Source organism: Cucumis sativus, chromosome 1 (assembly GCF_000004075.3).
Source record: "Cucumis sativus cultivar 9930 chromosome 1, Cucumber_9930_V3, whole genome shotgun sequence".
Lineage (NCBI taxonomy): Eukaryota > Viridiplantae > Streptophyta > Magnoliopsida > Cucurbitales > Cucurbitaceae > Cucumis > Cucumis sativus.
Genome location: NC_026655.2, coordinates 30,001,183 through 30,026,921, shown reverse-complemented (window position 1 = coordinate 30,026,921; position 25,739 = coordinate 30,001,183). Strand labels below are relative to the sequence as shown.

The 25,739-nt window shown below is 33.2% G+C and overlaps 2 protein-coding genes across 3 annotated transcripts; one reads left to right on the top strand and one right to left on the bottom strand.

Moving 5' to 3' along the window:
- Window positions 1–1,044: 1,044 nt before the first annotated feature.
- On the top strand, window positions 1,045–11,187 carry LOC101221459. 2 transcript variants are annotated; one of them, XM_031880295.1, is made up of 15 exons: window positions 1,045–1,490; window positions 1,769–1,891; window positions 2,337–2,393; window positions 2,515–2,622; window positions 3,156–3,239; window positions 3,332–3,450; window positions 3,549–3,650; window positions 3,789–3,905; window positions 4,487–4,555; window positions 4,652–4,718; window positions 4,956–5,009; window positions 5,118–5,207; window positions 5,779–5,817; window positions 8,256–8,327; window positions 10,395–11,187. In XM_031880295.1, exons 1-15 carry the CDS (start codon window positions 1,473–1,475, stop codon window positions 10,512–10,514), a joined length of 1,239 nt encoding a protein of 412 aa, XP_031736155.1. In that variant the 5' UTR covers window positions 1,045–1,472; the 3' UTR covers window positions 10,515–11,187. The 2 variants fall into 2 exon arrangements, with proteins under 2 accessions (XP_031736155.1, XP_004142563.1); XM_004142515.3 differs by lacking the exon at window positions 8,256–8,327 and having other exon boundaries at window positions 1,055–1,490.
- A 3,401-nt stretch (window positions 11,188–14,588) lies between these two features.
- LOC101221700 lies at window positions 14,589–15,917 on the bottom strand. The gene is made up of 2 exons (XM_004142516.3): window positions 15,439–15,917; window positions 14,589–15,339 (listed from the first exon to the last, which is right to left on the bottom strand). The coding sequence occupies exons 1-2, from the start codon at window positions 15,535–15,537 to the stop codon at window positions 15,088–15,090; spliced, it is 351 nt and encodes a 116-aa protein (XP_004142564.1). The 5' UTR covers window positions 15,538–15,917; the 3' UTR covers window positions 14,589–15,087.
- Window positions 15,918–25,739: the final 9,822 nt, after the last annotated feature.

The window sequence follows — 25,739 nt, the reverse complement described above, 5'->3', positions numbered from 1 at the left end:
ATTAAATAATAACTTTTATTATTATTATTAACGTGATTATTTAAAATAAAGGATATTACTTAAAGACATAAATAATATTTAAAGATAAAAGATTTTCCTTCGTAATAAAAGTTCTTTTATCCATATCTTTGCATTTAAAGATTTAGCTATGAGCTTAATTCACTGTGCACATTGATGAAAATTTGATTTTGGAGAAGTTCTCTCTTGAAGATTTATTATTTGGAAAGATGGATTACTGAAGTTTTGCAAGTGGTATTTACGCTGTACTTGTTGATAAGAAATATGAAAGAAGACTGAAATAATTGTGTTGTGGTCAATGAGTTCAGGGGAGCCTGAGTTTATCTTCAAGTGGTATAACTTTAGAGTGCCGTTTGATTTCTCATTTGGATCTTAATAATATTTCTTATATGCGTGAAGAAGCTCCTCAGATGTAGGTCGAATTTGCCGAACTGGGTTAACAAATCTTTTGGGTTATTTGTTTTTTCTGTTTCTTTAGCTATTTAGTCAGTTAATTACTTTTGATATAGCTAGAGGATATTATTGATCGTCTCACCTATTTTGAGAGTTTATATAGTTAATGACGTAACAATATTTTAAAATAAATTGTAAACATAACAAACCTATCCGAAATAGACTCTTATTATCAATATGCTATCAACAATAGAGTCTATAACTACTAAAAAAAATAAAAAAAATAAAAAAAAATCTAATTTTGCTATATTTGTGGAAAGAAATTTTCACATCATGTTATTTTTGCTAATACCTTGAACTCGATTTTTATATTTTCAATTGTCCTAACGATCAAACCTACAGTAACATTAAAAAAATTACAACTATAACAAAATCTATCTATTAACTGTTTTATTATCCATAGCCTAAATTTTATTACATTATAAACTATATTTGTAAGCGACCTCATAAATTAACTACAAAATAAACCCTACAACATCATCCCTTAATTCACTTGAAATGGAAAAATGGAAAAGAAAAAAAGCAAATCATTTCTAAACACGTAATTTCTTTTTTATTTTTTTTGAATTTATGTTTCCTCAACAGTTCCTTCTTCATCAACCTCGCATCCTTTTTCAAAACAGAAAAGAAAACCTCGCATCCTTTCAAATAGAAAACACAGAAATGCTTTTTTTTTGAAAAAGTTCTCTTTTGTGTAATTAACGTTACTCCTTATGAATCGGGTTGCCTCAGTTTTTCCATAATAACATTTCGACAGAAAAGAAAAAAAAAAGAAACTGAAGAATCCCTTTCATTTGCTCTCTTTTGAAACTGCTTTTCTCTCTCTCTCTCTATAATGACTTTCCTTCTCTCCCACGTTTGCTTTTAAATTCATTTCCCCAAGAGGGTATCTAAATTTTGGATGTTATTGCCGAGTCTTTTCCGGTAAACGTTGTTGGGTATTGAAATTTGGGCAGTTTTTCTCTCTTTTACTAACAATCTCTCTGCAATTTCATGGAAACATGAAGTTTTCCGGTTGTGTAAGTGCCCTTTCTTCTTCTACCTCTTCTCAATGAACTTTTTTGTTTATTGGGTTATGTTATTTGTGTCTATTGGCTGTTTCTGTTTGGTTTAATGTGGTTTTTTTTTTTTTTTTTTTTTTTTTTTTTTTTTTGTGTTTGATGGAAACCAATCGAGAATTCATGGGTGTTCTTAATTTATCATACCCTTTGTTTTGTGGGGTTTAAAATACTCTGTGTATCTGTTCTTATGGACATGATTCTGTTTCATTGCTTATTTTGAGTTGTGTTCTTTGCAGTTGCCATTGCTTGCAGAGCAAAAAAGTAGGAATTCCTGTCTTTGTAGCTTTCTTCCAACTGCTTCTTTGCTTTGTCTTGCATTGTTTGTGGGGAGTGTATATGTAGCACCCGACTATAGGGAGGTATGATTTCTTGCTCTCTCTCTTTTTGTTTTTTTTTGTTTTTTACTTTATGATTGAAGTTCAAGTTCATAGGTTTATTACCGCTTGCTGTTTGTAGCAAGCGCCAAGGGGTGTCTTGGTGGTCAATGCTCGAGATATTTGGCGATATCCTTCAAGGCCTTGTATTTACGCCTCCGAGAAATTTATAACTTAAGTTGGCTTTAGGATGGGTGGGGGTTCTTGTAATGTAGAGGGGCTGAGCCAATTACTTATCAGTCTGCTTACAGGATTTTTTAACTTTTTTTTTTTTTTTTCTCTTTTTTTGCTGTTTCTGGAGTTTCATTCATTGTTTGGTGGCTTTGCAATGGATTTCAATGTATTTTATGCCAGTCTATCAGTGTATGAAAGGATTTTAGGTCATCGAACATAAAGATTGTAACTGATATGTTTCATTCTTCCACTGCAGAAAATATCTAGATGGGGAATAGATGGTTTAGTCGGTTCAAAGTTCAATAAATGTGAGGTTCGTTTGCTGTTTCGACCATTGTTGCAAGCATGAACAAAATTTTGTATCAAGCTTCTCTTCTCGTGTATATAACATTAGTGATCCTTACCTCTGATGCTCATATTTATTTTTCCATTAGAAACAATGTAGGCCAAATGGAAGTGAGCCACTACCTAAAGACATTGTTGTCACTGCATCTAACTTGGAAATGCGACCGCTGTGGGGTGCATCAAAGCGTTCTTATCAGGTCATAGATCAAGATAATCTTAAAAAAAAAAAGTCTGCTTATTCTTCTTTCTTTTCACGTTCAGCTATTTTTCGTTCAAAGCATAGAGGGACTTCAAATTCCTCAGATTTTCCTTCTGCTAGTGCAAGGAAATGTTATCGTTGTTACTTACTCAAGATAAATGTTATTAAAGTGTGTTTAGGAGGATTTTTGTTAGCTGCTACAAGCATTATTTTTAAAAGGCACTAAATAAGGGCTTGATGTAACAATACTTTCTTTCAAGCATTTCTACAATTTTTAAAAACCAGTTTTTACTGTTGAACCAAACACCTTAAAAAATTTGCAAATTTCTTTTAGTTAGCTAAAAGGAAATGTCATAAAATCAACTTTCTTTTAATGAACTGCTGTTTAGTTTTGAACGGCTATTTATGGACAATACTTTCTTCCATTTCACATTCTTGTTTATGCACGTAGTTGAACATGTGAAGTTCATTCTTGTGCTTGTTGATTCTCTTATATTAACGCATGCACTGTCTGTGCATAACTTGAAACAGAATCCCGTTAACTCATCAAGTAACATATTCGCCATGGCCGTTGGGATTAAACAAAAAGATCTTGTGAATAAAATGGTGACAAAGGTATAAAGAAAAGTATAATCAAAGTGCTAAATTCAATCTATTTTGTTAAAGCTGTGGCCATTTATGTTTACTTATTCACAAGCATTCTACAGTTTCTTTCTAGTGACTTTGCTGTGATGCTTTTCCATTATGATGGTATCGTGGATGAGTGGAAGGGTTTCAATTGGAGTAACAGGGTAATACATGTAACTGCAGTCAATCAAACTAAGTGGTAGATATTCAATTTACTACATCCATTTTGTTCACTCTATTTATGAAAGTTGCTGACTTTAACTTTCTTCCTCTGGTCCTTGTTCTGATGATGTCTAGGTGGTTTGCAAAGCGCTTCTTACATCCTGATATTGTAGAAGAATATAATTATGTCTTTCTTTGGGATGAGGACCTTGGAGTTGACAATTTCAATCCAAAACTGTAAGTTGGCTGCAATTTCTTTGATGAAAAATAAAACTACCATGATGTTTTTCTCTTTAAATATTGTATTAGTAACTACTAACTTTTAAGAGATCAAATATGCTGACCTGCTTTTCAATGTTTTCTCCTTGTTATAAGGTATGTAGATATTATTCAAAGTGAAGGTTTAGAGATTTCACAACCTGCACTTGATCCATACAAATCAGAGGTACACCATCAAATTACTGCACGTGGTAGGCGATCAACAGTCCACAGGTATTCTTCCCCGTCCCTGTTTTCATATGAACTTCTACCAATTTCCCACATAAGCAAAATTCTCATAACTTCTTCATGGAGAGTGAAATAATAGATAGTGGTCGAACTCCATTAATCAATTAAGTGGTTACATGTTTCCCTCTAGGTAATGGATAATTCCTTGGGATTTTGCATAAGATTTTTGTGTTATGAGGGTGTACGGGACTTAGATTCTTGTCAAGTTCAGCTGTTACACCATCTTCGTCAGCTATCCTATATTCTTAAGCTGGGGACTCTTGTTCCACGTGTGGCTTGATCTAATTCAAGTGTTTCAACTCTTGCCCTTAACAAAGGGCAAGTAAAGGAAATGCTGAGAACAATCTGAAAATCCCAGGACTTTTGTTTAGTTGTTCCTATTGGTGCTTGCTGTGTTGCTCCTCTTCTTCTATTTATTTATTTATTTTATTGGTTTTTTTATCAATACGTTATTTGGACATAATTAGTTTTCCTTGTGAAGTTATTGATCATCGACACTTTGGTTTATTGCTTTCATCATTTGTTCACTGTTGTATGGTTCTATCTTTGGTCTGTCACTCCTGCAGGAGAACTTTTAGACCTAGTAATGGTGGAAAAGGTTGTGATGTCAACAGTACCGCCCCTCCATGCACTGGGTAAGTGCAGCTACCAGAAGCTCTATGGTTTTTGTGACATTGTCTCAATGTAGATAGCTTTTATATGTGTCTGAAACTTGATATCCTCTGCTGCAGATGGATAGAAATGATGGCCCCTGTTTTTTCCCGAGCTGCATGGCGTTGTGTTTGGTATATGATCCAGGTGGGTTGCAATTGGTTTTTATATAACCTGGGTAGATAGATATAATTCCTGTCTATTGTGATGTCATTTATATAACTCTTGGATTGATGGACAATGGTAAACCAAAAATTTTCTAGACTCTTGCAAAGGTTGGTTTGGTGTCTGATCTTACACATTCTTTGACCTATTATAAATTATTCACGGAAATGAATGTCAAATGTATTGTTTTAATCAAAATACATTTCTTTTGTCGGACAGAATGATTTGATCCATGCTTGGGGCTTGGATATGCAACTGGGATATTGTGCACAGGCAAGAGTTTTCACTATTCCTCGCTTTGTCAAATATTTTAGCGGTCATCGTGATTTCCTTCAATTTTCTGCTGCTGTTGGTTGACGCCTAGGATTTTTTTTATAATAGGGTGATCGAACAAAGAATGTGGGTGTCGTTGACTCTGAGTACGTAATCCATTACGGAAGGCCTACACTAGGTGGTCCAGAAGAAAATGAGGTCGAAAATATAATTTATAATTTTACTTGCACCAGCATAGTTATTGCTTTCATTATGATTTCTTGGAAATCTTTTATCACAACTACCTGGTAAAAATGTCAAATCAAAGCTTTTGAATACCCATCTTCTTTATTCTAATGTCCTAGTCTTTCGGTTCGGGTTTGGGTTTTATTTTTTTCCACATCTGGCATTGTCAAGTCAGTTTATGTTTAAGGTCTCTGTCTCCTTACAGTTCCAATCTATAATTTCAATGGAATAATACGCATGTTATATTTTGTTCATTATCTGAATAATTTGTAGTATCCATCTCAAGAAGATTGTTGCAGTTCATAGATTGTACCTCCTTTTTCATTTTTGTGGTTGTGATTTCATACTTTATGGCAATGATTTGGTTGTGTACTATGACTTGAATTTTTTGAGTGCTTTTTGTGGTCCTGTGATGAAGCTTCTGAAAGTGATTTCATTCTTTATGGCAAGATAAGGATATATTGGTGTTTCTTGGTCTTAGAGCTCTTTCAGTCTTTCTTAAGCCTGATGATCATCAAATAACAGAAGTTCTCTATAATTGCAGACATCTTCCAAATCTCATGTTAAGGATCATAGAGCTGATGTAAGTTTTCGCACCAACTCACTTTTTCATTTATCTTTTTATATTTACGTGCTTTCATAATTGATTCTCTATTTCTGCATGAATAGAGCCTGTTCTAGGATCTCTGATGAATTATTCTATGTAATATTATTCAAACCAAATACACAAGGTCTTACATAGAGAAAGACAAACAACAAATAAGGAAAATAAATAAATAAGAAAAAGTATAGACATAAATAAAAATAATAATACGAGAGAAAAGGAAATTCAACACTCCCCTCAAGTTGGTTTGTAGATATCATTCATAGCTAGTGCTAAGACATTTATCAAATTGTCTTTCCGAAAGACCTTTAGTTAGCATATCTGCTGTTTGTATTATCGTAGAAAGATAAGATATGCATAGTACATTTACACCTACATCAACCTTCTCCTTTATGAAATGTTTGTCAACTTCAATGTGCTTTGTCCTATCATGTAGAACTGGATTATGAGTTATAGCAGTGGGAGCTTTGTAATCACAATGACCTCGTATAGGAGTCTTTCGAGACACTTTCAGTTTTTTAAGGATCCTGTTAATCCTTATGCCTTCACAAATTCCATGGGTTAAGGTTCTAAATTTTGCTTCAGCACTACACCTGACTAATACATTTTGTTTTTTTACCATGCCATGTTATCGTAAAATAGAGACGAAGAAAGGACAAAGGTCTACGTGGAAACCCTAGTACAGGGAGAAAGACCACACTATAAATGTTTCTTATTATTATATGATAGTAATAAAGGTACGAAGGGGAAATATTTATGGCCAACACGAGCTTAATTAAAATAATAAAAAATTAGGGCAAAGTAAAGCTCAATTACTATTGGGCTTTCAACATGACCCCAAGCCTACTATTTTTATTTTCATTGAGATCTATAGGCAACCGAATGCCTATAAATATTTTTCTTTCAACATGTCCTTGAGACCAACTCCAGGTCTCTGGAGGTGTAGGATACGAGAAGGCATTCGGTTGATGAGATGAGATGTAGTGCGCACAACATCGACCCATAGATAGGAAGGAGGAGAAGTAGACAACAAAAGGGAAGAGGTAACTTCCACAAGGTGACAATTCTTTTTCTCGACAACCCCATTTTGTTGAGGGTGTAAGCATAGGAACTTTGGTGAATAATTCTTTTAGACGACAAAAAACTTGTTAAGGATGGTTTTGAAACTCACGACCATTATCCGTTGGATTGCAATCTTTGTATTGAATTGCGTTTCTATGGTGTGATAAAAGTCTTGGAATGTGGAAGTGACTTTGGATTTGTTGGAGATAAGGAAAACCCAAGTAAGATGGGTATGGTGAATAATTTTGTTGAGGGTGTAAGCATAGGAACTTTGGTGAATAATTCTTTTAGACGACAAAAAACTTGTTACGGATGGTTTTGAAACTCACGACCATTATCCGTTGGATTGCAATCTTTGTATTGAATTGCGTTTCTATGGTGTGATAAAAGTCTTGGAATGTGGAAGTGACTTTGGATTTGTTGAAGATAAGGAAAACCCAAGTAAGATGGGTATGGTCATTAATAAAGGTCCCAAACCACTGTTTTCCAGAGGAGGTAGTGACCTTGGATGGTCCCAAACATCATAATGAACAAGAGTGAAAGATTGGGTTGACTTGTTTATGAGGGAAAAGAGACTCGATGTTGTTTAGCCCTAATGCACACATCACAAGCTAAAGAAGAAACATCAACTTTAGAAAAAAGATGAGGAAATAAATAAGTGCTTCAATTATTGAAATTTGGGGTGGCTTGAACGAAAATGCCACAACATACAATCTTTTTCAGAAGTAGTAAAGTATGAAGATAAAAGACTAGTCCTAAAAATGCTACTAAAGAAGACATCATCATCAAGTAGGAAGAGTCCCCTACTGTACCGGTTAGTGCAATCATCCTTCCCCGAGCTCAAATCCTGAAAAGAAATAGAATTAGGTAAAAATGTTGCTTATAGACAGAAGATTATAGAAAATTCGGGCACATGCAACACATTGTGTAAGGTTAATCCTTCAAAAAGAGAAATCTGCCCCTTATCGACAATGGGAGCCAAATAGCCATATGCAATTCTTCTTTTCTCATTCTCAGCACATGGAATATATGACATAAAATCCTTAGAAAAAACTTGTCAAATGATCTGTGGTGCCCTGGCACTAGGGGAACATCAACATTAATAAAAGATTAAAAGACTAAAGTTTACCTGTCTGGGCAATAGCTCCTAGCTTAGTCGGATTGGGCTCCCCATGTGGCCGAGAAGGGCTAGCAGACTCACTCACATAAGCTTGCCTCGGGCTCTGTTTGTTGTTGGAAGACCGTCTCTTGCCTCGTGTAACTTCCATAATTGCTCCTTGGTATGCTTCTGTTTCTTGCAATGCTCATAGATAAGGATTGGTTTTCCATTATGCCTCTCACTGTCATGACTACAGGCTACAGGACCTTGCACTGCATTGAAGACAGTGGAATCAATGGCGGGGGTTGTCAGACTACTTATAGCACTGGTACGATCCTCCTCAAGTAAAATCTCATAACAAACCTCAATGAAGGAGGGTATAGGTCTCTGGCCCAATATACGTTCGCAGACAATGTTGAACTTAGGGTTAAGACTAGCAAGAAAAACATAAATTCTGTCAACCTCCTCGATCCAGGAGTACTGTATGCCATCACTAAGACAATTCTAAACAATTTCTTTATTTCCTGCCAGATAAGGGAGAATCTGTTAAAAAAGAATGTCACATCCATTGTCCCTTGTTTGCATTCGTGAACTTGTTTTTGTAGAATGTATAAACGAGAGGCATTCTGGTGCTTGGAATGCAATTTCTAAGTTGTGTTCTAATATCCTTAGAGCATACAGTAAGGGCTTGTCGATCTGTGGTTCCATACTGTTAATTAATGAGAACTGAATAAGAGAATCCTTCTCCCCTGTCCAGTATCGCTCTTAAGGGTCTCCCAGTAGAGGACGAGGTATCTCACCTATCATAAAGCAAAATTATGGCGCCCTTCAAGAATCATTTTGACAGATTGGGACCACAAAGAATAGTTTTGCTCATTCAACTTTTCCTTTGAAAAAAAATCCTGCAGATTATGCCACTATTATGCCACTGTATTAGACATATAGGAAGAGGATAAAGAGGGGAACGATGTTACTGAATTTTGGACTATGGTTGGTAGAAGTGGCTCTTAACGTCGCTTCAATTGCTGCAATTTGTTGTCAAAGCATGTCCAATTGTTGTTGGGCTATTTTCAAAGAAAAAGTTTGTACGTGAGGGTGAGGGTGAGGGTGAGGGTGAGGGTTTGATTGTGTCGAAGACTCACCCCCTCAAAAGTTGAATGGATGTGAGCAGTGGAAATAGTGGGTGGCGGCTGGAGGTGATTGAGCGGTGGCGTGTGTGGAAGCAGCGGTGACGCATGGGGATTGACGACAGCGCGTTCAGGAAACCCAAGATTCAATTGCGGCTAGGTTGTTGTTGGGTGGTGTTGCGGCACGTGCATCTCGTGTGGCTAAGGAAGGAGGTTAGTCGAAAAGCTGCAGCTGAAGGGTGGTGGTGGCTTGACCTCTTATGGCTGGAGGGAGAAAGTTTGTCAGAGTGCTACAGTTAAAGGGAAGGGTTGGCCGACGGGTTTTGTTATCGGCGAAATAGATCCTCCATAGTGGTGTTGGTCCGAGCATTGAGGACGACGCTGATCCCAATGGTTGTCTTCCCCATTTGAGTTCCATCAAGTTTCAATTTGTCTAGGGTTTCATCGATAGTTCGCTATGATACCATGTCATAGAGATGAAGAAAGGACCCAAGGTTAAGTGGAAACTCTAGTATAGGGAGAAAAACCACTGTATAGATTTTTCTTATTATTTTCTGAGACAATAAAGGTACAAAAGGGAAATATTTATAGGCACACCAAGCCCACTATCTCTAACACATGTTACTAAATTTCCTCCAACAGATGAACAATAGTCAGAAGTAGATCTTCTATCGATAGTTCTTTCAGCCCAATCAACATTAGTGTACACTTCAACTTGAAAATGATCATGTTTATGAAACAATATACTTTTACTTGGAGTTCCTTTCAAGTATCTCAAGATTCTATACACTACTTCGAAGTGAATAGGTTAAAGTGAGTGCATAAATTGTCTCACCATACTTATAGCAAAAAATATATCTGGACTTGTGTGAGATAAATAGATCAATCTAACCTACAAGCCTTTGGTATCTGCCTTTGTCCTTGACTTCCTCAAGGGTTTGCATCTTGTAATTTCAAATTTCGTTCAAGAGAGGTTTTTATTGTCTAACAACCAAGTAAGAAATATTTTAAGGTCTTATATAGAGAAAAAACCAACAAATAAGAAAAACAAATAAGGAACAAACATAGACATAGATGAAAATAATAATAATACAAGAGAAAAGGAGATTCAACAAAAGAAAAACCAATCTAATAATTCATCGGTAGTTGTGAGCGTTTGATAACTCTGAGAAACCGATGAAACTATCCTTTTGTCTTTGGCCTTGTTGTCACAACATTTGAAACAACGTGTTTATTTATTTTCTTTAAATTGAATTTTATTCATGCAGGTAAGAAGACAGTCCTATATTGAACTAGATGTATTTAGAAAAAGATGGCAGAAGGCTGCTGAGCAAGATGAGTGCTGGCAAGATCCTTACCCAGAGACAGTGGAGGGTAAAACTTCATAAGATCATCGCACCACGAATTCGGACGATTTTATTACATTATACATCATCATTGAAGTTGAGAATGGGGCAACTTCCACGCCCATTGCTATTCAAGGACGAGGAGGAGAGAATGATTTTATATCAGCAATGTGTACAACGAATATCTTTACATGAAATCGGGTACGGATTCTGATCTTATCGTGTTCTGTATTTAAAATGCTGTAAAGTTTCAACTTGTTGTGTTGAAATGTGTCTTAAGTGTTACTGGGGTATAGAGTTGTATTGGGAAAGAAAACTGAAAACAAGAAAAGAAAACACCCTTTGTTTATAAACAACATTGTGAAGTGCATTCAATTTCAAACATCTACTGTCAAAGAACTGGGGTGCCTTAAAGGAAGGTACAAGATGACCTCCTCTGACGTCGTGCAAGTAAATTTCTGCCATGATTTCAAGGGTTAACCGAATACCTGTTAGAAACTTTGTTTTCTTTCCTGTTCTAACATGTACATCCTTGTGTGGGTGAGCATGTATGGTACCTTTTTGACTTTGTTTAAAGAGTTTTTAGTGTTATTATTATCATTTTTTTTGGAGAAGTTTGTAAGGCTTATTGTAAGTTAGGAGAAGCTATAAGGAACTTTTAGGTGGACACCTTTTTTCCTATCTTTTATCTTTTATACACATTTAGACCTTAGCTCCCCTTGCCTTTGAAAAAAATATGTTTAAATACTATTTCTGTAGGTTAATTTCAAAATACCCTAAGCTATTGAATTGATTTTAGTTATGCATAGTATTCATTTGAGATAGTAAAAATCACTTTTCCTTTTTCCAAAATTACTTTTCCTTAAAATAGTGGTGTTTGAAATAAACTTAAAATTGATTTTAGAAAAATATAAAATTATTTCAAATTGATTTAGGAGAAAATAGATGGTAAGTGATTTTTATTAAGGGTATCAGTCAATCACTTTCAAAATAGTTATTTAATTCCATTTTTGTGTAAAATATTGTTGGTTATTCATTTGCATTTTTTTCAAAAAGTTCTAAATATTGGGGGAAAAGAAATCACAACGATATTATTAAATTGTAAAATTATATACATTTTGAATTTATAAATATATATCAACCTTGGAATTTAACAATAAAATAAATAGAAATAGATTTTTTTTATCATAATTATTTAGTTAAATAATTTAACTCTAAATTATCTTTTAAAAACAAACATAATAATTAAAAATCACATTTTGAAGAGCTTGGTGTCTAACATAAATTTAAATGTTTAGAAATCAATTTTACAAAATGAATTGCATCTAAAATATTTTTTTCTAAAATCAAAATCCCACCTATCACTGGCCCAAACATTTCTCGAATCAATCAATGTACCTTTAATTTGGTAAATTCTAATTAATCTTTATTAATCTTTGATTCATTAAAAATTTGACGTCAAAAGCCTCCAGAGTTATTCTTAAAAGGAACATCAAACACTAAAAACAAAATGAAACTTTCACTTTTTTCTCTAATTGTTATCTAACTGTTAATTGACAATTGATATTTCATTCCAAATGCTAGTGCAATGTGATTGTTTTCTAATTCTCATGTGATATTTATTGCTGATAATATTGTTTACTATTTAATTATTGTCTAATTACAAATGATTTTTTTCTTCTGTTTTTATATTAATTACTATCTCATCACCGACGATATCACTAAAATGATATATATTTTAATCTAAAAATTATAAGACACTTCTAATTTAATATCAATTAAACAAAAGTTTGGTAGGGTTATTGTTAAAAACAATATTAATTTAAATAATAACAACCATAATAAAAGAATATCATAGAAATAAACTCACTTTAAAAAAAAGTGAAAAAGAAATAAAAGATAAACTTCACTCACTCTAATTTTAGAAATAAAAGAATATATGTGATAAAATCATGAACTAAGTCATAACAAAAATAGGAATGATTATGAATATTTTATAAATAATAATTAAAGATATAACAACATTTAAAAATAATTTGATATGCTTGTTTACTCTTATGTATAAGATAAGAGTAGTATTCCGACTTATTTGAATGGTTTAATTTACGAATTTGAGTGTGAGAGGAAGTGTGCATATGTGACAATGGTTTTCTTAGTTCCACCAGTCAAACCCTTTTTATTTATTTATTTACATTATTTTTCTTTACTTTGAACCTTTACAACTGGTTCCCACACTCTAATGCCAAAAGATAGAAAGAGGAGCATCATCATCTTTATATCATCCATTCAAATTAATCCCAATTTCATTTTCAACTTAAAAATATATATATATATATATTTTACTTTTCAGAAAAGAAAACAAGTATGAAAAAAGTTGAATGATACAACATTGAATTTTCAAATCTAAATCAAAGGGCCTAGGTATGTAAGAATTATAATAATAAATAAAAAAAAAGGGAAAAGGATTCTTCTGTCCATTCTCAACAGAAGTAACTTTGGTTGTTTCTCATCAAATTCCTATATTAGAAAACTATATAGGCAATTTAAAACTGACACTTATGTGCAAGAAAAATGACTAAAAGTCATTCTTTCACTATATTCTTTTCCCGTCACAAGCATATCTATGAAGCTATGCAGCTATGAAGCAGGTATACACTAATTTAAAGCAGCAAGTCCGTGTTTGATGAGTGACAAATGCTTATTAAACACGTTAGATAAGAATCAAATATTTGTCAATCAAACTAGACTTGTCTTAGACACTTGCTACGTACCCAAGCTTTCTGTTTAGGAGAATAAAATAGATGAATCAAATCAACAGAGACCTGTGTCCCGAAGCCAATACACAGAAAGAAATTAGAAAGCTTGATAATAAATATGGCAAGAACTATTACAATAAATTCAAAACTCAAATCAGTGAAGCCTCCCATTACACCCTCTTCGGTTGAATATGTGTTGACCAGTTCTCCCTCGTGTTTCCTAAATCACATTTCTTCTATCTATGAACATCTCTTATGCTTTTTTGTAACACTGTGTTCGTTCACAAGTCCACATAGAAACAATCGCAAACTCAATGAAATGGTTGTAGTTTAGTAGTAAGAAAGCCACAAACTCAGATACAAGGCTTCATATAAGTACATAATGAGCACCATATAGGAATAAAATAAAAAAAATACTCAAAAGGGCCAAGTCAACTAGGGTTAAAAAAAGAACGGATACGTGAATATGTGGCCAATAGTGATCAATGGGTCGTAGGATAATCATCAACCATGTACCATGTTGATACCAAATACCGTTCAAATACGAATGAATGTATGTATATATGCAAATGAGGCATCTTGGAATTATAACAGATAAAGAAAATAAGAGAAACAAGAAATGAGAAAAGAGCAACAAGTTAATAGTTATTTATCCTCAAGGCATCACATGGGGTGTTGCATCAAAGAAAGAGGTGAATTAGATTCTTAAAAAACACTCTTCTCAATGCACTTAATATTGATATAACTTCTATGTTGTACATCATTTGTCCCTTTCCTACATCAACCAACAAATGTGCAGGAAAAAAAAACACATTTCCTGTTCTTTTTCCTACTAAAAAACAAAACCAAGAACATTGTCACATTATGAATATTTCATGCTTGGAGACTCGAAGAAGACACCGACTGAATGTAATAACAGAAGTAGGTTAGTTCCACATCTTAAAATAGTTGCACATCATGAACTATATACAAAGTTAAATTACACTCTCCTCCATCCTCTCAACTCATCGCTCACAAAACAAAAGATTTGGATAACCACAGAACAAAAGAAGCATATTCCTATTATATTTTTAAATAAATGGAGAAGAGTTGATTGGCTGTCTTATCAAACCTTGATTACTAGTGTTCTTTTCTTCTTTTTTTCTTAACAACAAAAGCAGCAAACTTCAAGGGCAATGTGAATAATCTTTTTTAACCTCTAGAGTTTGTAATCATAATGAAGAAAGAAGAGGTATCGGTCAAAGGTTCGTGAATAGAACATCCTAAATTCATCGAGTTAACAACTTGCTAACAGCAATAAACCAATCATCAAATAACTTTAGAAAGAAAAATTAACATGAAAACTTGAATTAGCAAACAATTTTTACAAGAACAAACACATGTTACTTCATGAAAATCTATACATCATCTTACAACATCAAGGTCTCCCATATCATTCATCACCTAAACATACTATATCATCCGAATTTGTACCGCAATTTGCACTCGATTACAACAAAATAAACAAGCAGCAGCAGCAGCAGCAGCTCCAATAACAAATGGAATACGGCAAAAAAAAAAAAAAAAAAAAAAAAATTGGTGACCAAACCTCACAATCCTATCTTCAGGAATTGGCTACTTTCACAACTCTAGGACAAATCCTGGAACTAAGAGGGTCCAAGAGAAACATAATTTCATTAAACTATAGAAAAAAATAATTAAATTTCAGGACAGATTTCTTCAAATCAATCCTTTCCAGAAAAGAGCAAAAGAGCAACAGAGATGACAAATGAACCTAACTCAAAATCTAACCAATAACATCTTATATATCCAATGAAATTTCAGAGAAATATGTGTAATTGTGTATATATATATATAGGCTAGAGATTGCATCCAAAGCAATTACATGATTTGGGAGTGAATGAGCAAAAACCAAATGGCCTATTAGGGATGTTGCAATTGATGGCATAGCAACAAGGAGAAGGCAAACACAGACCCTTAGCTCCACCACAGCAAGTGCAAGGAGCACAAATTTGGAAGCTCCCTAGTCTCCTTCTAGTCTCATTCATCTCCATCATATTCATTTTCCCTTCCTCAATGAGAGGCACCATCTCAGCGACAGACCCATTAGACTGGAAAAACAAAAGATTCAAGAAAACCCCATCAAATAAAACTCAGACAAAACCAAGTGGGATGGATGAATTAAGCAAAATGGTGAAAAGGGAACTCACTTGAGTGAAACTAAGTTGATTCCCAGTAGCCAAAACAGCGAGAAAAAGCAGAAAAAGGAAGGAGAATCCAGCGCCATAGCTAGACATCATCATCATCATGCAACTCCAAACAGTGAAATGAAGGGGGTTTAAGAACTTGTGAGGGAGAAGATCGATTCAGAAAATGAAAAGGGTTTTGAGAGAGAGAATTGAATTGGGAACATAGATTTGAAGATGGGGTTGTTGGATTTTGGGAGAAAAATGGATGGAAATGAAGGGTTTAGAGGATTTTGAGTTTGAGTTTGATTTTGAGTTTGATTTTGATTTTGATTTTGATTTTGGTGGAATTGGGGGAATGTCTTTCTTTCAATTTATTGTTAAAATAAAAAAAATAAAAAAATGGTAAATCTTAGTAATGGGCTTTCGGCTGAGAATAAATGTATGGAAATGTGATTATGTGAGAAATCTGATATCAGTAGATTTGTTTGCTTTCAAAAAAAGTGATTCCGACATCATTAATCAGCTCATACTCTGACCCTCTCACCTTCTAACCATTACTTTAAATAATAATCCAACTAACACAAATTCTTACCACTTCACTCACAAAACTGTATACATCACGCCTAAAATCAACGTAATTCAATCAGTATCATTTTTTTTTTTATTAAGTTAGACACTTCAATTGATTTATTAATCTCCAAATGAAATGTCTATCAATGTGAAAATATATAATTTCTATTCTGTACTTATTAACTTTTTTTTTTTTTCTCTTTAAAACTCATCAATTTTAATACAAGTTCATGAGGTAAGAAAACAAGAATTAATTGGGTAAAGTTATTGGTTAATTCCAATTTTACTTCACTTACAATCAAATACTAAAATTATATAAATATGAGTATTTTCTTTTTTTCGTGAATCTTTGGAAAATTACTCTTTAAAATTACTTGGAATGCATCAGTCTAGCTGAAGTCTTAATAATTTTACGTCATCAATATATTCTATGATGAAATACTCTTTTGTTAACAAATTTGCAAACGAAAATTTACAAAGAGTAAGAATTACTCTAATTTTAAAGTTAAAATTTGTTTTTTTTTTTTTTAATTTACTTTTCCATTGATGTATGACCCACTAATTTTGAGAAAGAAGCAAGACCAAATATAAAATTTAAAGACTCAATTTTAATTATTTTAAAATTATGGGATCAAATTTATCATTTAACCTTTAAAATAATTTAGGTTTTAGTTTTACAAAGCCAAATCTGAAAAGCATAGTTCCATAATTAACGTATATTTCCTCTTCTTATGGAATACGTATAAATGAAGTAAAGAGATTTAAATAACGAATATTTTATTTCTTAACATATATAAATGTCAGTTAAGTTAAAATCTGAGTTAACGTGTATTCTTGTTTCAGCTCTAACATTTCATTTGTTATATCAAACAAGGATTTTGGTCTCCTCTTTCAATTAACTTTTGTGTTGTTATGTTTAACTTCTTCCACTTTTAGATTTATAAAGTTAAATGATTAATGTTATTCATAATCATCCTCTTTATTTTTTTTTTAAAAAGCTTAAGATCAGGCGAGTTCTAAACACTCTTTCTCATTATATGAAAAATAATTAAGGTTGAGTATTGAATGTGCTCGACCTTCATGCCGCTTACCTTTCCAAAGTTTGACCACAAAGGGCATGCATATCCCTATTGTATAGATTGCATGTCGGACGTCGTGTTGTCTTTTCGATAAGGAGTAGGACAAAGACTCACCCTTTTGGGGTTTTATGATTTAGGGTTTAAACCCTAAATCCCGGAAATCACTCTCTTTTCTTACCTTTCGATATTCCTCTGAAAATCCTTCTCCTCATATTGCCATCGTTTTCCCTTCGAAAATCCTTTTCCTCGTATTGCTCTTGGTACCTCTATGAAAACCATTTCTCTCCCTTCTCTTTCACAATCCAAAAATCAACTTCTACCTCTCTCTCTCTTTCTAAGCCTCGATTAACTCGTCTTTCACGCTTCGTCTTCAAATATTTGTGGGTCAAAATTTAAATATCTTTGTTAAATTCATATCTTTTAAATTAATTATAAAAAATTTAACTAGATTCTCATACTATTATATTCTTAGAATTTATGGCTGTTTGGAGAAAAGAACTATGAAAGAGGTATATTTTTATTGAATTAAATCCTTTGGTAAATATATATATATATATATTCTCATGTTATTTTTCTTTTAACAGTTCTGCTGCTTTGGATTAATAACAAAAGAAAAAAAAAATCACTTTGAAGTGTAGAATCTTTCTTCAAATTCTTTTCTTAATTTACTACATCAATCATATTAGTAATTGATTCTAGAAGTTGTATTTTGTTGTTGATCACATTACTCTGTTTTTTTTTTTATGGTTGTTGTTTTCCTTTTTTGACGTTTAAAGAAAAAGGTCAAAAAATGAGTGCTTTTAAAGATAAAACGTTAAATTTTTTTATGAAGAGATAGAGATAGGCCAATTTTCATATTTCTTGATGTTAACGTTAAATAATATATATTTTTTCTTGTGTTAATAGAGTGATATCAATTAATATGTGACATTACTATGTTTTTTATATTTGTTGGTAGAATTGTGTTAATAGTATGATATCATTTATGAGTTTTTTTTTTTAGTTTAGTGTTTTAATCGGTGTATTATACTACAATTTGTAGTTAGTATTTGATATGTGTATTTATTTAGTAGTTGATAGATGCACACAAAATTAATAAAGTAAAAAAAGTTATTTTTCTTAAAAAAAGAAGAAGTTATTTTGTTCCTATTATATTTACATGGTCTTAAAGAAAGAGAAAATTTCCATAATTAATTAAAAAAAATGATAAAATTGTAAAAGAAATGGTTTAATATAGGTTAATTTTCATAAATAGAACAAAACAACAAAATATTTACGGTCGAACAATTTAAGAAAAATTTATTAAGATTGATTAGTTTTTGAGAATTTCATATTTGCCCTTACTAGTTTATAACGATTTTTCAATTTCGATTATTCCTTTCTTCCAGATTTTTTCTACACCGTTCTCTATTCTCTCTTCTTTATGATCTTCAACAATATTCTTTCTTTTCATCGTATTTCTTCTTCTTTTCTGCAATTTTTCTTCTTCTTCTTTCCATTGTCGTTTTCTCTACTTCTACAATTTTTCTTTTATTTTTTTTTCAAATCGCTATTTTATTTCTTCTCGATCGAACATACCCGAAATCATGCCTGAGAACCCTAATATTTTTCATTTTCTATTTTCAGTCTCGGTAGAACACGATTCGTTTGGTCGAGACGGTTCGAGAATACATCTCCAAACCTTTTTGTCTTTCATCTCGGCTGAAGAGCACAAAGATGTTCTTACCTTAGCTTCGAGATTTACTCTCTACTTTCCATCTCCCCATCTCCCCCGAGACTTCACAAGGTTGCTCGAGATTTCTCCCTTTAGAGCTCTTTATCTTTTCTCTCGACTGAAAAGGATTAAGCTTACCACTTCTTTTATGAGATTCTACTTTTGGGTACTCATTTTGCTTGAGAACTCTAGGATGTTGTCCCTAGTCATTTGACTTAGACCAAGATTCTTAGGCAAACCCTTTACTTAACCTCAACACTTAACAAGCAAATGGGCAATAAGATACATGTATTACACATCCATTTCCTTGTGTGGCCCTTCATGTCCTTGGCCGCATGATGTAGCTTGCCTAGCCAAGTATGCCATCCTAAACACCCAACAAGACTTCCCTTACCTAAGATGGTTCCTTGGCGCCTCACCTTTTGTCCTTGGAGGTTTTCTCATCACTTGGTTCTCTATACTAGCCTCCAAACACCTAGCATCATGCAACACGCCTTATTTCTTGTTTGGTCGCCTGCTTGAAAAAATGACACTTTGTCTATTTTTTCAAGCTTTCCTTCTTCCACCAACCATGACACTCTTACAATGACATACCAATGCTAATAGACTAATGATGACACTTAGACTATTATCATAACTTAGTAAACTCCTAATTAACTCTTCTTTGAGCTACTTTATTAAATTAATCCTAGTCTTTAACTAACCTAAAATACAACTCATATATGTGTTTCATTGGAAGGCTTAGGAAATACTAAAGTTTAGGATTTAGTGTCAATTTCATATCCGAAAATTCGAAAAAGCAACTTAGACATGTTGCAAATTAACAGAATTTATATGAGTTTTTTTTACTATATTTTGTTAGAGCAGTGGACTCATGAAAGCACATAAATAAGGATTTTAGTACAGGTGGATGATGAAGAATCTATCAGAGTGCATGAATGGGGTCCTCAAAGGAGCTTAAATGTGGATTTTGTGGTTAGCTTGGTCGCAACTGACAAAAGTGTCCTTTGTTAAAGAGACAGACACTTGATAATTGCAGTTTTTCTGCATTGTAAATGTTCAAATATTTAGTGTATTTATCATTGTTACCTAGAAAAAAAATTTATTTAATTTTTAGAATAAATTGTACATAATTTATTTTTAATTAAAATGGACTTTTATTTTCTTCCGTTCTTAATGCTACAACATCTGTCTTTAATGTTTAATTAATAAAAAAATAAATTACTTTCATGTAGATAATGAGATTAAACCCAGAACCAATCAATCTCGACATTTTATAGGAACAAAACATTCACTGATCAACAATTGTATGAGATGATCAAACTACACCCGAGATGAACTGTAGACGACGTGAGGCAATTGTTGATTGTACTATCCTACTCCACCATAGCATACTTCCACTGTTTCATGCTTTGAGATTTTATGAGATTGCCAAATTGGGGTTCATCAAGTTAGACTGGCATCTCGTCACTACACTTGTTGAGAGATGGAGACTAAAGACACATACATTTCACACTTCGATTGGAGAATGCACAATCACATTATAGGATATGGAAGTTTTGATGGAATTACATGTTGATGGCGAGCCCGTTACCGACCATAGTCATAATGATTGGTTACATCTTTGCCAAGTGTTACTTGGTGTGACCCCACCTGCTGAAAAAATAAAAGGTTCAAGATTAAGTTTAACATAATTTCTTGAATTGGTTGATGATGCCGATGAGGATTGTCACACCCCATCCCAGAGTATCTCCTCAATAGGCACAGGATGTGGCGTGAAGCCAACCGACATCATTCTTCTTCTAACAACACTTGTTGATTCTGCTTAACCTTTAGCTCTTATCTATCATTTTTCAAATACCTTGGACATAAAGTGAGGAAGGAAATGTCTAACTCGAAATTATTTAATTAGAGTAGTTACCCAACCAACTGACAATCTTTTAAACAATCTTATATAGACAAAACTAAGTTAAGAGTCTCAACCAGACAAAGATATTACAAAACTCAAATCAAACTATTATACTAGTCTAATATAGACAACGACAACGAAGTCCACTCTTAGCTTAATTACAATTTATCATGCATATTGCATGGAATGAGCTGTATAAAACCTCGTTAAACTTCTAGTAGAGTGGTCGAAGCTTTAACAGGCGCCAGAACCATGATTTCTACCTGTAAGGGACTTAAACATTGTAAGGATGAGTTATAATGCCTTGTGAGTGACAACTTTTAAAACAAACAATGATAATAAAATTTTTGATCAAAATAATAAGCATAAACTCAGCAAAACAACTTTCTTTTCAAACTTAGCTTTTAACTTTCTATTTTCTTTCTATCTTGCTATACCTTGAACTCTTTGAATCTACGGGACAAAGCTCTAGGCATGAAAGCCCTATCCCTCGATATAATAACATTGAGACGAAACTCTAGGCTCTAGTAGCACCCTATCTCACTATGGCTATCACGAGGTGAAAAATCTAGGCATTCGTAGAGGCCCTTATCTCTTACATATCTATGTGATGGAAACTCTAGGCATCTATTGGATACGGTCATTACACGACCTATGTGCACCAGACAATCTCCTTCGTATGTTTGCTATCAGATCAAGACATCTCAGTATAGACTTGAGCATATTCAGAAATCTCATGCTAAAACTTTAACTTACTTAAGTTAACACGATTATGAAAAACTCTTGCATTAAGCAAGTCTAAAATCTAGCTTTGCTTTAAATAATCTCTTTGCTCAAATATTTGTAGAAGCTTAGCATTCAAACACATTCTCATAAATCTCATGTTTTAAAAAACATTTCTCAATTTGAATGCTTTAAAACTTTAACTCAATCATGCTTTCTCATAACTCTTTTCTAAACTTGAAACTCACGTTTTGTAAATAATTTAATAAATCCAGCATATGCAAATGCTTAAGCTCAAAGCATGCTTTAAAACATAAATTCTTAAACCAAGCTTACACATCACAACTTTTTGCTAGGTTCTTGGTTTATAGATTTGCCCTATTTATTCTTGCCTTGAAAATAACAAGAAAATATCAAGTTACTTTGAGTTCTAACTATTCACATCTTCTGTTCTTGGATTTGGTACTATTCACCTTACCCCATCATTTAATTTAATTTCTAGTAGTCAACTTTCTCATGACCTAAATTGTGTTGTCGTATTCTTTTTTGGTTATTGCTTGTTTCAGGATTGTGTAATGAAGAAGATTATTGGTAGAGGATATGAATCGGGAGGCCTTTATTTCTTTGATCATCAAGTACCTTAAGTAGTGGCATGTCCTATCGTTCCTTCTCCCTTTGAAGTCCATTATCGTTTAGGTCATCCATATTTGTTCATGTTGAAGAAACTTTATCCAGAATTTAGGTCTTTGTCCTTTTTAAATTGTGATATTTGTGGTCGGTGTCCAGTTGTATCTCAAACAAGCTTTTGTTATTTTTTTCACTTTTGTTTACGATCATTCTAGTCTAACTTGGTTATATCTAATGAAAAATTGTTCTGAGTTATTACTTCACTTTTGTGCCTTTCATACTGAAATAAAAAATTAGTTTAATGTCTCTCAAAACTTTGTGCACTGATAATGCGGGTGAAGATTTTTCTCATTCTCTTGGCTCTTACTTATGTGAACATGACATTATTCATCAGTCTTCATGTGCTGACACTCCATCCCAAAATGGTGTTGCGAAACGGAAAATAGGCATTTACTTGAAACTGATCTTGCTTTATCATTTCAAATGCATGTTCTGAAAACCTTTCAGGGTGATGCTATTTTCACAACTTGTTTTTTGATTAATAAAATGCCTTCCTCTGTTCTTAATGATGAGATTCCCTACCGTGTTGTTTTTCCTACCAATAATTTGTTTCTTATTGCTCCTAAGATATTTGGTTGTGTCTGTTTTGTTTGAGACGTTCGTCCTGATCATACTAAGTTAGATCCCAAATCCTTGAAGTGTGTCGTCTTGGGTTATTCACGTGTTCAAAAGGGGTATCATTGTTATTGTCCTACCCTTAAAAGGTATCTTGTTTTGCCGGATGTTTCATTTTTGGAGGATATACCCTTTACTTTATCACCATCTAATTCGTGTCAAGGGGAGGATGACAATCTTTTTATATATGAGGTTACCTCTCCTAAACCATCATCTTCCACTGATGTGCCTCCTTTCCGCCGGTTGATTTCTCGAGTCTACTCCCGACGACCTCCACCACAACCTTCAGACATATGTCCTCCATCAATGCCTCCTTCATCATGCAATCCGGGGCCAAGTGATGATCTTCCCATTGCTCTTTGCAAAGGTAAATGCAAGTGTACTTACCCCATTTCTTCCTTTGTTTCCTATCACCCATTGTCTCCCCCCACATATTCTTTTATTACGTCTCTTGAATCCACATCTATTCCTAATTCTGATCATGAAGCTTTATTTCATCCTGGCTGGCGAAATGAATGATTGAGGAGATGACTGCTTTAAATGATAATGATACTTGGAATTTGGTATCTCGTCCTGCAGGAAAGAAGGTCATTGGTTGTAAATGGATGTTTGCTGTCAAGATGAATCTTGATGGAGCAGTGGCTCGATTGAAAGCTCACCTTGTTGCCAAAGGTTATGCTTAAATCTATGGAATTGATTATTCTTATACATTTTCTCCAGTTGTCAAATTAACTTCCATTTGCCTATTTCTTTCCATGTCTGCTACCCATAAATGACCTTTGCATCAACTGGACATTAAGAATGTTTTTCTGTAGGGTGATCTTCAAGAGGAAGTTTATATGGAACAATCATCTGAGTTTGTTGCTCAGGGGGAAAGTGATAAAGTATATCGCCTTTGAAAATCTTTGTATGGTTTGAAACAGAGTCCTCGTACGTGGTTTGGTAAGTTTAGTCAAGTTCTTATATGTTTTGACATGCAGAAGAGTACATTTGATCATTCGATTTTCTATCGCCGATCTGATAATGGTATAGTTTTACTAGTTGTATAATTTGATTATATTGTTATTACTGGAAATGATGCATCAGGTATTTCGTCTCTCAAATTTTTTCTTCAGGGTTAGTTTTATACGAAAGATTTGGGCCAATTGAAATATTTTTTAGGCATTGAAGTGATGAGAAGCAAGAAATATATTTATTTTTCTCAACGAAAATACGTACTTGATTTATTGTTTGAGATAGAAAAATTAGAAGCTAAACCAAGTGGCACTTCGATGATGCCAAATCAGCAATCTGTTAAAGAAGGAGAATTATGTAAAGATCGTGAGAGATATAAGAGATTAGTTGGGAAGTTGAACTTCTTGAGAATGACTCGACTAGACATTGCTTATTTTATAAGTGTTGTAAGTCAGTTCATTGGTCTGCAGTAGAGCAGATTTTGTGTTATCTAAAAGCTGCTCCTGGACGTGGGGTCTTATACAAAGATCATGGACATACGAGATTTGAATATTTTTCTAATGTTGATTGGGCGACATCTCGTGAGGATAGGAGATCAAATTCTGGATATTGTGTCTTTTTGGTGGAAACTTAGTATCACGGAATAGTAAGAAACAAAATGTTGTTTCTCTTCGAGTGTTGAGTCAGAATACAGAGCTATGACACAATCTGTGTGCAAAATAGTATGGATTCACCAACTATTATTTGAGAAAGGCTTCAGTATTACTATGCTAGCTAAATTGTGGTGTGATAATAAGCTACATTTGACATTGCATCTAATCCAATATTTCATGAATGAATTAAGCATATTAAGTTTGATTCACTTCATTTGTGAGAAAATCCAAGATGGGTTGGTGTCCACAGGATATGTGAAGATGATTGTAATTGTACAAAGTGTCTAGGGTTTATTTTATTCTCTATATAAATATGTAACTTTCCTTTGACTCAATATGAATAAGAAATATACTTCTCTGAATTCTGGGTTACAACTGTGTTATACCATAATATTATAGATTTTATACTTTCAGACTTGTTAATTCAAAGAAACTTACTATTACCTGCGGTTACATAGTATCATAGTTTTTAGTATGTGCTTTTGTCATGTCCATCAAGAGGAGAACAAAGTAACTATTGACTGCTTTCACATCCTCTCAAGGCTACTCTCTGTTATGAAAAGATGCTTTTTAAAATTGTTTCCTCCCTTCTTTTAGTGTGAGGTGTTGGTGTGTGGGTTTGTTGGTTGTTATATTTTGGCAAAACAGTTCCTTATTTAGTTGATGTGCTAGTTTTTTAAGGCAGTAATTATCAATTTGCATTCCCCACTTTAAAGCTTGAAACATTTTCACATTGCAGAATAATTATCATTCTTATTATTAATTGATTTTGAGTAAATAAAGTCCATAGAACTAAACTTGGACATTTGAATGTATTATATTAAAATATAAATTTGAAAAAAAAAAAAGAAAAAAGTAGTTTTTATATGTTAATTTTCATTTTTATGATTTAGCTTTTAAGAAAAAGGAAGAATGTGATAAAGAAATTGAAAGAAAACTGAATAGTTATCTAAAGGAGTGGAGAATATAATATGATATGATTTGATCATTTGATGTATATAAAAATAGTAGTAATAATGAGTACACATGAGACCATCCAAAACGTCCAGTTGGAGAATAATGCTATTCTAATAATAAGTTCAAAACAACAAAAACAATTTGCCCCTCTATTTACAACTCTATCCTTCAATGGAAATTACATCATGAAATTGGATAGGATATCCTAATTTAGAGTAATAGTAAAAACTAAAGCTGCAGAACTATGATCACTAAACTACATCCTCACTAAACTACATACAAATGCCAAGGCAAGTTCGAGCTATGGAATTCAACCATTGAAAGAAAAAATAGTATCGTAACCAAAATAAACATTAGATAACAAGATAATGTATTATCAACCTTAAAGCTAGAGGGTTTGATTCTTGCAAATCATATATATAATTATAGAAAAAAGAAAGAATAGTGTGATGAACTTGAAA